We start from the raw sequence: 18,005 nt of genomic DNA on the forward strand, positions 1-18,005 counted from the left end.
ACATTTCTTTCTCCACACCATTTTTGGAAATCCAACTGTTTGGCCTTATGGCATGAAATGGTGGATTTCGCATGTGCACCCTGCATAGTCTGGACCACATCCGCAGACAATCCTGCGCACATCAGTCTGTCCCATTCAGGAGCCAGGCCATCGCCCCTGATGCTCCATTTGCCTGTGACAGTGTCCCCCAAAACTGAGGAACTGTCTGTGGCAGCGCCACCAACAGTTGCGTCATTTCCGTGTCCATCAGTCTCTCTGGTCTCACTCTCATCAGCAGAGGAGGGATGAGACGGAGGGGAGGGAAAGTGTTCTGTCTCGTGGCAAACAGATCCACCTCCACTTTCCCAAACAGAGTCCAAATCTGGTCCACTATATTAGGATGCAATCTGCACAGGTCTGACAGGAGATACCTCTCGACATGAGGTCGACTCCCGTGTTCTCCAGGCCTGGAATATGCAGAGCCTTGAAAGAGTGAAGATACGCCATGGCCCACAGCCACAGGTTCTCTGCAACCTTCAAAAGAGGCGTGGACTTCCCTGCCACTGTGGTCCGGTTGTGTGTTCTCACCAACACATCCTTTCCACTTATGAGTGGGGCAAAGTGTTGAAGGACTAACAGGACTGTCAGTTCCAGTAGGTTGATGTGTCGGTTGTCCCATGAAGGTCACACACCGCCTACTGACCTCGTGAGTCAAGTTCCCCCCCATCCCGAGCGTGAGGTGTCTGTGAACACTGACACATAAGAGCCATCCCGCCCAGCGGTGTTCCTTTTGCCAGTGTCTGCGGGTCCCCCCAATAGTCCAGGTCCATCCTGACTGGTGGATGGATAGTCACCAGCCACCATTTGTGCCATCTCGTCTTGTCTTGTCGCATTACAGTGGGCACTGTAACTGCGCTGCCCGTCTGTACCCACTGCATCGGCCCCATAATAGCTGTTCATCTGGGTTTTGACAGACAGGCCTGGAGTGCGGCAGAGGCGAGGTGCGCTCTTCTTCCAGCTGATTGCAAATCCCAGTTGGGCTGTTTGGAACATGGCCCACTCTCTGGACTGGGCCATGAAAATGCAGGTTGTCTAAAATAAGAGAATCTTGTTGTTTTGTAGGCTGTCCCTTGAAAGGTGAAGTGTAGTAATTTCCTGTGCTGTGGTGCTACTGAGACATGAAAGTGTCTTTCAGGTCTGTTGTGGTGAATCAGTTACCGGGTCTAACCAGTGTGAGACGAGTGTCAGACTTTAGGTGCTGAAGAAAAGTGGATGCAGAGTAGAGGTATTGGCCTTATATAGGGCAGAAGCCATAGGGTGATTGGCTATGTATGTGCATGAAAATTTCAGTGTGCTGTGAGGGTTAGGGTTAGATGAGTGGTTAAGCCAATAGAGTCCTGTTAGAGGGCGAAGCGTGTGTGAAATAGAACTATTGTAAACCAGAGTGGTCGGTTTGTACTTTTTCAGTGCATTTCATCATAAGGGGCTATGTGTATTTATGTTGTTTGCTTGGACTGGGGTGTTTATGCCTAAGGGCATGTTTCCACACATTTCCTTCATCTTTTTAGGATGGTCTTACACCCTTCTCTACTAAACTCTGCTAACAATGTAAGTCTACAGTGGATTTGTATGATGACAAAAGCAATTTGGCCGTGCACGGCCACCCAAATGAGTCAGGGTTTGGCATGTATCCTGCCTGTTCTTGTCTTCTGTCTCTTTGAGTCTCCTCCACACATAATTTATGATTTGTAATTGATGAAACCCTGGGTATCATTAGGATGCCTATCCCAGTCCGCTTGGCCAACTAAACATACAAAAAATATGCATTCTATTTGTCTATTCTATTTGTGAAAAGAGTTAATATTTTGTTACCACATTTAGTTAGGAGAGTACAATTTCAATGCAGGTAGCAATTAGCATTCGTTGTCATCGGAAAGTCTGCTCCTATCTATCACCAGCCTGAGCCTCAGACAGTCTGAAGTGGACTTTCCAGTACTCTGATAGCCTAGTACTGGATTATAGTACTGGAGTCACGACTATCTAAACTGACTGATGACCTTGCCTCAGAATTGAAGCTCTTAAGTGTCTGCATATCCTCTCCATTCCTTCTGCTGTCTCAAATTGAATTACGTCCTTTCAAGTGCAGTTCACATCATTTTGGATAAAGGTTTGTTGAATAAATTAAGAAAAAAATCAAGGTTGTTCTATTTTATTCATATTCTGAGCACAAAACATCTTTAAGTTGCCTGTCATTATTAATCATCATCGACTTTGCAAAGCTGTCATCTATCAACCTTTGATAGTTCTTAACCATCTCATCAGAATGCTGTCGTGTGAATTGGTATGCTTGTGGTACATCTGTTCAGTCACACAGTGGGAGGCAGTAGTCTCTTTGGAGATATGCAGGCATGCGATAGGAATACAGAGTCTGTTTATCTGACAGTGTGTCAGATCATACCCATACCAGCACAGCCATTCAGAACCCCCTGCTATTTGAGGCCGAGGGAAAGGGGAGATCACAACGTGTGCTGACGTATGGATGTATGCCATCAAATTTTAATGGAGGTTTCATTTGTTGACATTCCCCTAGTGAGAGTCTCGCTTGCTCACCTTGTGCAGTGACGGGTGATTCTGTTTCCTTTCTGCCTAATTCTGTATCGACACTAGACTTATGTCTCATAATGTCAGAGCATTTGTTGTGAAAGCAAACATTTTGAATGGATGTAATGTTTGCTTTTCAGTGCAAACATTTTGACAATTTGACTAACATGGGAACACTATAGACCGACATCTTTTTTTCTGTTTCATTAATGTGTAAATTATTCTGAGAAAATGTACATCTAATATGACTTATTATTAACTGACTGCTGCTATCCCATCTCATTCGTGTGAAAGGCTGATGCATATGTATAGGGATTAAAAAGCCAAAGGAAGGTAGAAACAGTAGATTGGTTTAGCCTGAGCTTTCCTTGGCTGTGGACCTCTGAAATCCTCTCTGGCTAAGGCATCAATCGGACTTTTTGGAGCTCCTCATATCCTGGCTAACCCAGCAAGCCAGGCTGGATTAATGAACAAGCTTATCCCGATGCCACAGAGCACTGATGGGCATTCTTCATGTCCCACCGAGGATTCCCACCCATGTAATCTTGGGAAACCCATCAAGATTCTTAGAAACCACTTTCCTCAGTGTATGACAGAGGGAGAGAGAGAGAGAGAGACTTGTTTTCTCTTTCTCATTTCTCAGTTAACAACACTATCCGTAAGGATATTTGTTTTTCCGCCTTTGATGTCGACCTCTAAATGCTCAGTAACAATAACATGCAAATCAGCCCACAAATGGGCTGGTTCATTAGCCCCGGGCTTAGGCTTTTATTAATATTTTGCGCAAGTAGGCTTTTTATTTCAGAAATTAAAACAGGCTTAGATCTAAACTTCCAACTGTCTTCCATGTGGTATGGGCCTTACGCAATGCTACGGCTTTATTGAAGATGATGTGTAAACAGTGGGAGTCCCTCTAGGAGCCAATGCCACTCTGGTGTGTTTGTGTTTGAAAATGCTTAGAATCTGTGGCAAGCATCATCTGTTGGACAGTAAGTCCTGAATGCTAAGCAAATATTCACAGACAGTGAGGAGTGGGGACAGGAGGCTAGGGTTGTCAAAAAGTATCGATATGAAAATTTGAAACGGATACAATACTCATTTGCAACAGTATCGATACCAGCAGTGCTTTCTCTTAATGAAAAATCAAACATATTATTTCTCCGCCTCCACTAGCCGCACACACACACACACACACACACACACACACACACACACACACACACACACACACACTGCACCGCTGCCCACAGCCCCTCCTCTCACTAGTAGCAGTCAGCTGGGTCGTTGCCTCAGTCAGCAAACAATGCTACAGAGTGGTGCCGACGAAGGGGGGTAACACGTCAAACTTGGCGAAGCACCTTAAGGACCGACACGCCAGTCTATATAAAGAATTTCGAGACGTTAGCGAAAGCTCCCGTTTCAACATCACTGAAGCATTAAACATTTATCATAAACGTTAACGTACCCTGCACATCATCCGTTTTAGTTTAGCTAGCAAACCAAACGTTAGCTACAGAGCTAGCTAACGTTATCAAGTAGGTTTGCCAGATGCCCGGTTTTCGACCGGACTGTCCGGTTTTCAGATGCATTGTCCGGGCCCGGTCAGAAGGCTCGACCGGACGTTGAAATGTCCCATTAAAATCATTCTGTCAATAATAATCCACTAACTCTAGTCCTGCTGATTTTTCCCTATCATTGATGGGTATCTGTTGCTTCAACAAGATAAAAGTGTTCTGATAGGCTGATGACTAGAGCAGGGTAATCTGCTGTGTAAATGCAAAGTTTTGAATGAGTTTTATCGGGCCTACGTTATGGAGAAGCGTGCATCTGTCTGTCCTCCGTCCATCTGTCTCGCACCGGGATTTCCCCCTGCGTTGTCGGATATTAAGGGACTAGTTTGGGTCTCTGTGTCTGTGTTTTTTGCTTAGTTGCTTACAGTCTATGCTGCAGAGGCCAGGAGGCAATATGATGTTTCACATGCTTGTGCAGTATAAGCTCACTTCCCTCAATAAAAAAGAGCAAATCATGACGGCGATCGACACCTGTCAATCAAAAATGTGTTGTTTGATCTCAGACAACTTTAAAATATTGTTGTCATGTTAAACAATATTTAAAAAAAAAAAGATTGAAAATTCATTTTTTCCCCCCGTGGTATTGAAAATGGTATCGCATATCGATATTTTCCTGGGTATTGTATCGAAGTTAGAAATTCTAGTATCGTGCCAACCCTACAGGAGGGTGATGCTGCAGTTTTTAAGGAGTTTGGCCCACTCAATATCATCTCTGTGAGTTTGGTAGATACTGTTCTGTCCGGTGCGCATGCTAACACTTAAGCATACAGTATGTTAACTAATCCTAGGCGACTAGCATTGTCCTAAAAGTGAAAAAATGAGAACTTGTAGCTTCTCTTCTTCTGGATGGTTAGTTTATTTTAATGACACGCAGGGGGAGGGGATTTCACTAATGATGAAGACTGAGATTTTGCTTTCAGAAGCTGTGAATCTACAGGTCGTAAAATAAAAAAACAATACCAATTTTGGATTACTAAAAGATTTAACCTCATACTTTGGATAATGCTAGTCGCCTATGATTACTTAACATACTGTATGCCAAAGCATTAGCATACACACCAGATTTTGGTGCCAAACCTCTCGTCAGATATTGGGTAAGGTGCCCAATGGGCCACAATTATTGGTGTATTCTTAAGTAAATTGTAGATCTGTGAGGTGTGGATGCAGTGAGGGGCGTCTTTAGCTGTCTCTGGGTTCAAGATAAAGAGAGTGAAGAGAGAGAGAGAGAGAGAGAAAACTGAGTCCTCCATCTTCTTTGAACTAAAATGCGGAGGAGACAGAGGCCTTTGAATCATTGCTCTGTTGACCTGGATAGTTGGCCTTAATGTGAAGCGATTATTCTGTACGTCGTCAGCCCACATCACCTGCCTCTAAGACTCTGCACTCTCCTTGTCACAGGGTGCACTTAAGGGACAGCGGAAGTCATTAGACAGGATCCCTGTTTGAGGAGGAGGTCTTTTGTGAAATTCAGCTCTGTTGTACTTCAGATTGCATTCACGGGCCAGCCATGTCGAGCTGGTGAATTTCTTGGGAATGCCTGATAAATTGAGAGAGCCTGGATGAGCAGTCACTCTTGGGGTAGGGCTTCAGACACGCACTCGTGTTTATAAGTTAGCGTTATTATGTGTTTACGATTCCGATGGTGTCATATGAGAGCTACCACCTTTAGCCTGCTTGCAGTGCTGGAACCTGAAACCCACACACATTCACGTGCACACACATACACACACACACACACACAGAATTTGGCACCGCCCCCTTTTACACTTCCAGTATGCCTGTTAAAGTACACGCCGGAAAACATTTGACAGATTTAGCTTAGCACTTTAAATATAGAAAGGGATACACTAATGAAAACCTACACGGCTATTACCGAGGAAACAGAGACATTAGATACACATCAACTGTCAATATTGACCTTCTGACATGATGAGACCGTAGTCAGGTTTGTTGCTAGCAATTCACAGCTCCGCACTTGCAGTATCTCATCACATGTGAAATATACAACACACATAAACAACATCATAAAGGAAGTCAAAACTACTGGTTACAGAAGCCTTTGCAGCGCCGGCTATCCTTGGCATGGCTGCCGCAGTTGCTGCTGTTTTTTTATTTTCTATTTTTTTATTTTTTATTTTGTAGGCGGCGGGGATGCCCCTCCGCTGTTACCATTTCTTGTAGGTTTCCCCCGAGTGTTATAACAGTGGTCCTGATTTGCAGTGGCGGTTGCTCGGTTGGTTGTCTTTGGGAGATTGTGGGTTTGAGGTCGACAGCTAGGCCCCTTGTTAGGGGAGAGAGAGAGACAGAGAAAGAAAGAGAGAGAGAGAGAGAGATGGACCGGCTTTCACAGCTGAATAACTGGGTCAGTTTAAGATGATGACGCTTCTTATCTCCTCAGCTCATCTGTGGGTGTTCACTGTTCACTGCTCAGCTTTTCAGCAACCAACCACTGCTCATTCATTCTTTCTCCTCTCTCCACTCTTTTCTATAGCACTCTTCTTTTCTGTGTCTGTTCACTCTATCCACTCCAATCTTTGTTTTGTGATATTGTTTGTTTTTCTCTGTGTTTATGTTCTATGCCTCGATCTCTCCCTGTCTCTCTTTCTCTCTCTCTTTCTCTCGCTCCCCCGTCACCCCGCTTCTTCCCCTGACAGGAGAGGCACAAATTAGCTTCAAGGAAATGTCAGTGCATGTGCGTCTGTATGTGTGCACGCATGCACACATACATTCACATGCTACCCATGTAATGGTGCTTCTCAGTGTTCGGGGGGCTGTCTGTGTCAGAGAGGATTCTGCAAACATGCCTTTCATACTGTAGTCAAGCACCCTTAGATTTGCTGATGTGGGCTGGGCTCTGTTTCCTCTTGGAATCTGTTTGTGTGGAAACTATTTACAACTGCATTAACAATATTAGCACTCAATTGTTCTTGTGTGTGAAGGGATTTACTCACATTTGCTTGGTTATCCACTGTGCACCTGCACAAAACTAACTCACCATAAGCAAACTGTGCCATCTTGTGGGAAAACCACATATTTGAATTCATGTATAGACAATGGGTCAGGGGTTGGATCAGATAATGCCCTGCAGTCAACCGGTTCCCTGGCTAATCTGACCAGTAGAGTGTCTTTCATTCAGGAAGCCTGATGTTATCTTAGCGTTTCAGCTTGAGCCTTCTCCCCATCTCCTTTGTGTGGAGCGTCATTCATGCCGTAAGCTTGTAAGGTTATTCCAGCCCTGGATAACTCTGTGCCCAAGTTTGCCTCCATTCAAACAGCAACCATTAAAAATGCAAGGGGGGCTGTTTACTTATTACCTTAGCCACAATGCATTGGATCAATCCAAAGGACCATTGCATGAAAGTAATCAAGCTCCCATCATCAATAATGAATGGCACAATCAGCCGGGACAGAGGGCTCCTATTGTGCGATGGCTGAATAGGGGAAAGGGCTGCAGGGCAAGAGCTATTGTGCATCCCCACACTAGTCTGCTGTTACAGGACCGTTTATGATGATGATGATGATGATGATGATGATGATGATGTGAATTCTGATGTGCAATTGCTGGTGGGGATTATTGTGCAAGACACAATTACATGTTGATGTTTTTTGTTAGGGTGTGGAACAAGAGGGAGCTGACATTTACACTTAATGACCGACATTTAAGCAGGTTGTGTTTTTCCACATCAAACAGGACTAAAAATATATATCCTTTTGACACTTCACTACATAGATTTACTTTTAATTCTCCCCAATTCCCTACTTTATATCATACTGGCTTTCATGTTATTGAATTATCACACATGCTCCATATTCTGTTTTTTATCAATGTTTACTGTCTATCTGTTTTTATTCCAAGTGCTCATCCTGTACCATTTTACTGTGATAACACATAGGTTTAACCTTCACAGAAATCCTGCATCCACATGCTTGTGGCATTAGTGCTGAATTGTTTTGCCACCACCAACTGTTTATAAAAACTTGTTGCGGTACATCAGAAAATCTCATACTACTGAGTCCTAAAATCTTATTTTTCTTAAAACAAAAAGAAAAATCTGCCAATTTCATTTCCTTCCAATTCATTTTGAAGAATTTTCTGGAATCAAGTGACAAGGTCTGACATTAGAACATTTGAATTCATCTCACTCCATTTTTTTTAACTGTTTTAAGAAAAATTTTATTTTCAGATTCAATACAAAATTAAATGACTTGATTTTGTAGATGCTGGGCTGAGGTACTTCTACAACGGCTGCTACTGTACCTAACCTCGTCTCACAATACAGTTTGCCCCGCACTGTACTGTGTGACACTGAAACATTATATAGCCCAGCTAGGTCACAGTCTCACACAATACAAGCCTTGACTCAGCGTAGTTGAGAACACGTCAACACTTGATAACCATGGTCCTCTCTAAGCACTTCCTCTCAACACTCCCTCCACACGCTATCACTGCTCTTCTGGATGGCTAGGCTTACAGATGTGTGGCCTTTCTTTCCCTCTTATGAGTGTGCTGGCTCAACTTTACTTACACCGCCTGCATTCACTAGGTTCACATTCACTGTATTCGCTGACATGAGGGCGAGCATTCATTATTCATTATTCCAAGCTTTTTGAAAATGTCCACCGTTCTGCAACCTGCATGAGGCGAGGCACTGTTTGATTACAGATACTGTTAACTAGCGTTGCCTACTGTGTCAGCCCCACCTGAATACATCCTTTAATGTACGCTGTATAGTGTATTAAGGCACTGGATTAGTGTGCTTTTTCATCACTATGAGAAACATCTTTTGCATGAAACTCACCTCTCTCTTTTGCCTCTCTCTCTCTCTCTCTCTCTCTCCTCAGGTGGTGTTAGTCTTTGCGCTCAGCATTGGGGCCCTTGGAATATACTTTATAGACTCCTCAGAGTAAGTATCAATTTCCATAATTTAGTTTATCTTCTGAAATCTCAGAATTGACACATGTTTCGGCATCCATACTGATGAGCTGGAATGTAGATAAAATGAACTTAGTATGCATTTATCGTACACACAAACACTGAGCTACGTATCTGTATGATTGGTGCGTTTATATGCATCCTTACTCATCTCCACACACTGCAATCTGTGAAATGCAAATGCACATATGCGCTCTCCCATAAGCAATCACAAGCATTCATGTACACACATGCACATACACACACATCTGCATCTGAGGATTTGTCAATGGGAGGCCTGTTAGTTTCCATGGCAACGGAGACAGGCAGATATGTATCAGTGTTGTGGATCTTGTTCTGCGTGTGTATGTGTGTGTGTGTGTGTGTGTGTGTGTGCATGTCCCTGGCTGGCAGTAACCCAGAGATAGATTGCAGGCCTGGCATCTCTCCGATAACCACTGCATCGACTTCCACACCACCCACACCCAAACTGTACCTTAAGCACCCTCAATAACTCTCTGTACACAGAAAAATAAAGGTGTTGAAAATGGTTCTTAGGAGTGATGTCATAGAAGAACCATTTCTGGTTCTTACTATGGTTCATACTATTGGGGGGTGTGATTATTTTCCACATTTATGCCATCACCCACCATCCAATAACTAAGAATTAAGAACCTTTTAATATCCCAAAGGTTCTTGAAAGGTTCTTTGTGGAACCAGAAATGGTTATTCTATGGCGTCACTCCGAAGAACCATTTTCGGTTCCAGTTCACACCTTTATTTTTCAACCAATGGTGTTTACTGTTTACTGCTGGCAAAGAAGTTGGAACTAGGGACTTTGCATAATTCATGTAAAAAAATGTAAATGTTTGCTGTAGTGCCTGTAGTTCTGAATGTTAGCTGCTAAGAGACCATGACATATTGACCAGGACATGGTACTTTTTCATCATATTCCTTTCCTCTGTTTATTGAAATGATGCAGCGGTTATCATTGAGTAACGGCTGTCTTCCAGTAGCTTGATTTGTCTTTGATACAGTAAGGAACTGTTAAATTATGTCCCTGGAGGAATAGAGAGAAATATAAAATGAAATAAAGTCACAAAGTTGTAAAAGAAAAAAAAAAAAGAAAAAAAAAAGAATTGAAAAGCATTCCAACATCTGCAGTTCCAACCGTAGCAAATTATTCCTGGCATGAATCCAGTCACACATTCGTACATAAGGATAAAAACCTTTCCTTATTTCTCCACACCTCTGTCTCTCCCCCTCCCTCTATGTATTCATCTCTGCCTCTGGCATACTGTATTTCGAGCAAAAATAGAGATCAAGAGACTAATTTGGCCATCATCAAAGTGTATAATCTCCCCTAATATTTCAGTGATGCCTTTATAGAAAAAAGAAGAAAACCATTCCCTAAAGCTCATCAGTTAAAATGGAAGTACTGGGACTGTGTATTATACATCCATACAGTACATATATATATATTTTTTTTACTTGTGCTGTAAGCTGTAGCTTGTTCTTACACTATAAACATAACATGAAAGATGAGCAGGTTTCCAAAATGCTTCTAGTGAAAGTAAATAAGCGTGAAGGTGTTGATTGACACGTTGACTGTGAGGTCTTACTGTAGTTAGAAGAACTTTGACTTGATTGACAACTCTAACCTGACACTTGAGTATGTCCCCTGCCTGCAGTGACAGGAATGCAGAGATTTATAGGATATCCGAATGGAGAAGAAAAGCAAAAGGACTTGGAGGGCACTGTATGGTTTTGTTTCGGAGCTGTAGGTTCTTATAGGGTTAGTGGATGAGTAGTTTGTTAGATTTTCCTGTGTGCTGCAATGCAGTTTGAGTGTGTTTGCATGTGAGTCGGCTTCCCTGAGGCTCTGCCCTGATCTCTCTCTGGGTGCTCCCATTAAGCTAAGGCCAAAGTGCCCCCCCTCACTTGCTCTCCTTCCTCATCATTGTGATTAGCTTAAGCTTGTCACTTGAGTGTGCTTGTCCTCTCAGGGGGAGCGCTGTGCGTCCCGGAGCAGGTTCAGCCGACCGTGGGGACTTTGACAACCTAAACAGGGCCGGGCTTGTGTTACAGCCGTACTTTCACCACAACAGCTGGAACCTCTTATGAGCCCTCCTCCTCCTCCTCCTCCTCCTCCATGCCACAGAGCTGACCTGACAATTAGCTCTTTCTCTATATGCCTTCTTGTCTGTTCTTGTGTCCTCCACGACGCATTTGACGTAATATCTAACGGCTGAGGTACGACTCCAAAAAAAGAACGGCAAGGATGGAGGACGGATAAAGATCTCTGAACATGCCAACCTCAAAATATCCAGGATGCATCAGATGGTGACTGGGCCGACAAGGACGAATGGGAAGTCCCAATTATCATTGCGAGAATGACACATCACGTCCAAACTAGCTGGCACAAATAAACAGCGCTATAGTCTATAGTACAGAGCCAGTTGAAACAGCTGGGGAAATGTACACCTGTGTGTCTTAATTAACGGTGTGATCTCAAGCACACAGTCCACCTTAAACTAGAAAGACGTGGTGTCCGTTCTTGCGTTGTTGTGTAAGTCATTCCCCCCAAGATGCCTTGGGAAGAACGTTCTCTACAAGGACACAAGTATCGATTCAGAGTCTTGGTATTGATAATCACCTTGTGTGTGGTTGCATGTGCATGCGTTATGTTTGTGTTGTTGAGAGAGAGAAAGAGACAGAGAGAGAGAGAGAGAGAGAGAGAGGGAGAGGACATATGTGCATATATGAATGGACCCACACTCTCTCACCCCTGTTCAAATGGCAAAAACGCTCTTCAGATGACCTTTTCTCTCCTTGCCACAAAATGTTAATGACTGAGGAAATCGATGAGCCCGGATCTGTGGGTCACCCTGTTAATGGCAGCAATTATAGCAGCAAATGTTGAAGCTCTGCTTGCACAGACTCATGAACCATTCAGGCTCAGTGGTTTGCTTTGCCTTCCTCTCTTTTCCAAACTACCATTTTGGTTTTTAGCGTTATCACTTGCGGGGAAGAGGATGCACGCTAATATGTGGCGAGTGGCTATCGGATGAAGTGAACATCATTCTGAAATCGTCTGTGAAAAAGGCAACAGTAATGGGATGGATTGTGGTTGAGTCCCTGTGGTAACAGAGGGACAGGCATGTGGTACAATAAGTGTGTGTGGGTTGGACCTTGGGAGGCTGGAGCTGCAAGATGGGCTTTTATGTCTACTTCAGTGAAGCAGGGTAGCCCCTTGGGGCAAGGACACACACACGCACACACATGCACACACACACACACACACACATATTGGGTAAAACACTGAAGAAAACATCCCTTCCTGGTGGCTAGTCCACCACTCTCCCAAGAGTTGTTTTTCCAAGCCTTCTGCAGGTGGGTTTTTCCTAGCAGGAGCTGTGTGGGCTCATATCCTGCGGCAAAGATCCACAGGAAAACACAGCCAAGTTGTCCGTGAAAACAGGTAGCGAGAAAATCGCAAGGAGGGAACCTTTGTCGACTGGCAGCCCTCCCAGTTGAGCACAGAGCTCCTAGTCATTGACTTGGCAACCCTGTTGTTTTTGAGAGGACAATTTTTGAATGGATGGGAATGAAGTTGTAGCCAAGTTTCAGAAGTGTTGAGAATGACTGTCCATCTGGTCGTCCTCACAAAGTGGTTGTTTACCACAATTCTGTCCAATACAGAACAATGGCACGGTAAGTCACTGTTTATCTCCCTTTTTTTTATTATTCCGCAGTACGACTTTAGTTGCCAAGCTGATGCTATTTTGGTGATATTTTCATTGGGAGCATACTGCGTCCTCTCCCGCCCACATCCGAATCTGCTTTAATACCTTGGCTCATCCCTCATCCTTCATCCCTTTTCTCTTCTCTGCTCCCATGAAACAAATAAAGAGGAATGTAGGACAAAGTCTCTGCAGGCCCTTCTTTAAGGGATGCCCTTGTTCCTGCTCCACTTCTGTTTCTATTTCTCTCCCCTCGCGATCACTCTCTGTCGCACAGACACACAAACACATACATACACTTTTTTGCCTAGCCATGTGTTAGAAGCCTCATACGCGACGGCCAGTGCCGGTAACTCTATCATTAGTGTGCGATCAATGACAGCAGTGAAAAAAGAAACAGTGCCTAATGATTAATTAATAGGGTAAGGTGAGAAATATGGCTGAGCAGTGAGACAAGTTGGCAGACTTTGTGGCGATGAAGGGTAGCCTATATAAAGACCTCTCCTTCTTGGGGTGTCTACAATACCTGCAGTACATGCTGTTAAGTCTGCAAGGAGAACCTGAGTCTCCATGTGGATTAGAGTAGGCCATGTAACCACGAGAAGACTTCATAGCTGACACTATTCTCGGTTCCTCAGACATAAAACCCCCAGCTATGGCAATCCAAAATGATTCAACCTCAAAGGTTTGGCAGTTTTCTCAAATCCCTCCCACTTGAGACCGCATGGCGATTCATTTGCTTTCAAGGAGATTCCCTCATTTTAACTTGGAGAGTTCTTATCAACATTTGCTCCAAGAAAAGAGAGAAAATTAGGTGTCAACATCACACTCCAAGAAAATGAGTTTCTCTTGATTTTATGGAACGTGACAGCACTGCATTATGATTATAGACTCTCCCTCCTGTAGACTACGAAAATTAAGCTTTTTAATTGCTTTTGATATCGGCACTTCAGCTGAGACAGATTCTGACAATGGCCCGTGGCACGCTGCTTTGCTCGCATGAGGTGAAGCTTTACATTAGCGTGACCGTACAGCATGTTAGCCCTAAACTATTCTACTAATGAGAATGAAATTACCCTAGCTGTCGGCCTACCTGGTAAATACAGATACGCTGCATGAAACACTGATTGAATTCTAATGAAGGAAATTACCTAAGAGATGATTAGCCGAGCCACTCTGCGGTTTGATCGTTTTTTGTTGCATCGGTGCACATGGAATGGTCGAACCTCTTGTTTATCAAAATCGCCATGGTAACATGAAGGCTATTTGCCGTTGCAGTTGACTGACATCTCACAATGGAAGGGCTATTTTTAGGCCACAGCATGAAAGCAGCATAACAGCCACGCACAAAACATTCATTGAACTAAATAAATCCCAGATCTAACTGAAATTATCTGAGATAGCTTTAAATAATTTGCAGCTTCCTTGTAGCCACAATGTCAAGTCATATTAACTCTAGCAAATTGTAATCTACTCACTTTTCTAATGATTGTAGCAAAAACTAAAAAATAACTTTTCCTTATCTTTCTTTTTTTTTTAATCTAATTTCCTTGTCATAAGGCTAAAAGCCCAGAGGCAGTGGTCTACTAGAAATTGATCATTAGCATGAATAGACCAATATCATAATAACTGAAACCGTTTAGGCTGTTTTCAAATATGTATTTTCTGTAACTGGCTGAAGCACTCAACAACTACTGAAAAGTGCAGCTTTCAAATGACATGAATAAACATGAATAGTGTAACACTATGAAAAATATAGTTAAGGATAAATAAATAAACTTTAATAGCTCAAAATATCTTCAAAAGCACTTTTCAAAACAAAGTTATGTACTGTTCAGAAGCCCTTATTAGGCATTGAGTCTGAGCTTGTGGTGCACTTTTACTGGCTACTTCTTCATACTATTCTCTATGGTGCTGTTTGAGGTGTTGGTTATGTTGCATCATGCTGTTGCTGACATTTTTTGTTTAGTATGTGAGTTTGTGGTAGTCTGCTCTCCTGAATCCAAAATAATGTCCAGTGACTGATACTGAATTCTTTTTTCGGGACCAAATAATCCTCATTCTCTGAACAAAGTTACCAATAACCTCCTCCTCCTCAGTGTCATTCATTTGTTCCAGTTGATTGTTGACGCAGTTGATGGTTAACAACTGGTCAGGAAGCTTCTGATTGGCCGTTAAGTCAACACTAACTGTGTATGCAAATAGTTCATGGGCACTGCAGATTGGGATCCTTCAACAGATGCAAATCAGTCGGACAAGTTTGAGATATTGCACATGCTTAAATCACCATCTTAATTTTAATTTGATTAATCGTGCAGCTCTATCCTGGACTTGACTTTTAATACCCATAAATGCACTGACTGCATGATCTAAACGAAGGACAAATAGAACATAGCAGCTTAGACTTCATTTGCTTGAAAATGTTAATCAATGTGCTGATAAGGATATATGCCGGCTTGCTTTTTGTGCACACCGGCGAATAACCGCAGCTTTTATCTCTTAATTGGTTTTTGTTCAAAGGACGAAGTGATGTGATGTGTGTAGTTCAACTACGGCAACACTGTGGCTTCTGCATAGATTAGCCAAGGGACCTCAGTGTCATTTCTGTCTTGCAAAGATGTAGCCCAGTGGACTCTTTTTACATCTTTTAAAACATTCAGTCTCCGATTTCAGTTTTGTTGCGTTGTTTAGCACATGTAGTGGGATAGTTATGGTTACCTTTAGAGCTATGAACAGAAGAATCACAGGTCTGCACTCATATATATTAGTTTAACTCATTTAATTGAATTCATCAGTGCTGAAGCCCTGCGTGTTGAAAGGTTTGCCAACAATTATGAGTTATGAGTGCTGACCTGTGATTCTTCTATTGACATAATTGATCTACGCACCACAGACTGTATTGGAGTAATGCTCATGGTATTACATTAATCTACTTTTAGTGCTGTGTCATTTTCACTCAAAAATGCCCCTATAGAGCCTGAATGATGTGTTTGGAGAGAAAGTGATGCGCTTGTGTTGCAGTGCAGCTGATTTACGTTCAGAGGATACTTACTGAGAATAAAAATGTTGTCTAATTTTAGCTTCCCAGGGGAGGTTTTATTTGTCCATTGCCCTTGTAGGTGCTAACTCATTCTTATTTTAGTAATGGTGCCTTGACCTAAATCAGTCATTTACGTATTAACCTGGCCTTCTTTCATCTTGACAGCCTGCTCCCCACCGCCTCCTCACACTTTCATATACTCCTCCCTTGGGGAGACATATGTAAGTCAGACATTCAGTTGGTGTGCTGAGATCAGATTCTGTTTAATGTGCCTCTATTTTTACTGTTTGATAGTGTGTAGATGCAAAATGAGACAATTCTGTAACTGCAAATCACTTTTGAGTTGACTTGAGCAGTGAGACATTTCAGCGACATGGAGTATGACTCAGATTTGGTGCGCTGCACTGTGGCAGTGAGCATTAGTCAAGCAGGTAGGAGTGTGTTGTTGTTATTGTTTTCACAGAAGGCAACCTTGCTCTTGCTCCCGGAGCTAGCCAAGGTCATACGCGGGCTAACGGAGGGCTGGCTGCTGCTGACTGAAGGTGTTGGGGGCTATTTTTAGGACATCATCACCATACCCTTTTACCCTTGTGAAGGGGTGAGCTTTACCTCCCTGGTTGCATTTTCCAGAGGCACAATGTCTGGTCAAAGGAGGTTAACGTGAGGAAACATTTTATGTCCTGAAATAGACCTCCGTGCTCCGCAGCCTCCCCTCAGGTGATCACTGTTCTCCTGTGTGTGTGTGTGCGCGTGTGTATGTGTGTGCGTGTATGTGAATGCATGTTAGTACCAGTTTTGCTAACAAGCAGTGGGGGGGGGGGGGGGCTTGTGCACCGCAGTCTCTCACTAACTCAAACACAAGATGACCAGAGTTCATCGCAGAGGCTCCTGAATCTCCAGGCAATTTCCATCTGGCCTAGAAGCGGCTCTGTGTGCTATATATATGAGCCTGGAAGAAGACAAATTGTCCTCAATACCTCTGGGAGCCTTGTCCTTCTCTCTTTTCCTCTCTGTCTCTTTTACATCCTCCTCTCTTCCTCTCCCTCTCTCTTCCTGTCACTATTTCCCTCTCTCTCTCTTTCCATCTCTCTGTATCTCTCTCTCTTTCCATCTCTCTGTTTCTCTCTCTCTCTCTCTCTCTCTCTCTCTCTCTCTGTCAGGCAGGACGGTGTAACCCCAGGCCATGCCCAGGCTTAAGGAGTAATAAGAACCGAGTTGGGCAGATCTATTTTCTGCTGGGCACTGGCAGCATGTGGCCAGGGGATCCCATGTGATTGCGGAGTGTGAAGTGACATTGAAACCAGGGATCAGGCTTTTGTCTTCATATGCTCTTTCTGTGGGCAACACACACACACACACACACACACACACACACACACACACACACACACACATGTACTCACACTCTACACTGGCATTCACAAATCTGCATAGAACACATATTCACACATGTGCATGCACTCCAATGCTATATCTCTCTATTTTAGATGTCAGAATCACCGTCTCATTTTTTGCTTTGGTGGAACTATGAATCTGCTTAAACAATGCTAATGTTAACAGAGACAGGATAGCTCACTATTTTGCTTTCTGTGTATAGCTGTTGAGTCAGGAATCTACTGTATACATTACATCTATTTCCATCTATTTTGCAATGCTTTTCTCTCTATATATGGAGTTGTGTTTAGGGATGCACAGCCTAGACGAAATATTATATAGCATTTATCTTGGCAGATGTTGATGTTACAAATGATGATGTTATGAATTGTGGTATGTGTTTATGTCAGTCCTATTTTTAACTTTTCACTCCACATTACCTTTTGATGAACTCATATTTTGTTTCTTGGCTTGAGGAATATGGGCCTGCCTGATGCTTCTCATTAGTTTAGTCACGTGTTATAAAAAAAAAACAAATATTTAAAAAATGGCCACATTGAAGGCTTTGCAACGTAGATATTGTGTTCTCTCAATGCAAAATCAAGAAGAATTCAATATATCGCTCAGCCCCTGTTGCGAGTCGCCATGCACTTCCAGTGTTATTGAGAATCCTGTGGGTCACATGACCATTAGATCAGCGGTTATTCAGAATTAGGGCAGAGCTGGGCCCAGGGGGAAACGTCACAGTGACCACTACACCAAATGGTGTCTCCAGTGTGCTTGCA

At 43.1% G+C, this 18,005-nt stretch overlaps 1 protein-coding gene across 2 annotated transcripts in view; it reads left to right on the forward strand.

Annotated features, from left to right (window-relative positions):
* The window catches only part of kcnma1a (potassium large conductance calcium-activated channel, subfamily M, alpha member 1a), a 138,034-nt gene that overhangs the window by 57,240 nt on the left and 62,789 nt on the right, over positions 1-18,005 (forward strand). For both annotated transcript variants that reach the window (XM_078288582.1, XM_078288583.1), the window contains exon 3: positions 8,994-9,055. In XM_078288582.1, coding sequence (XP_078144708.1) covers positions 8,994-9,055 — 62 coding nt within the window. The remainder of the gene's footprint in view (positions 1-8,993; positions 9,056-18,005) is intronic.

The sequence above is a fragment of the Centroberyx gerrardi genome, chromosome 15, assembly GCF_048128805.1.
Source record: "Centroberyx gerrardi isolate f3 chromosome 15, fCenGer3.hap1.cur.20231027, whole genome shotgun sequence".
NCBI lineage: Eukaryota > Metazoa > Chordata > Actinopteri > Beryciformes > Berycidae > Centroberyx > Centroberyx gerrardi.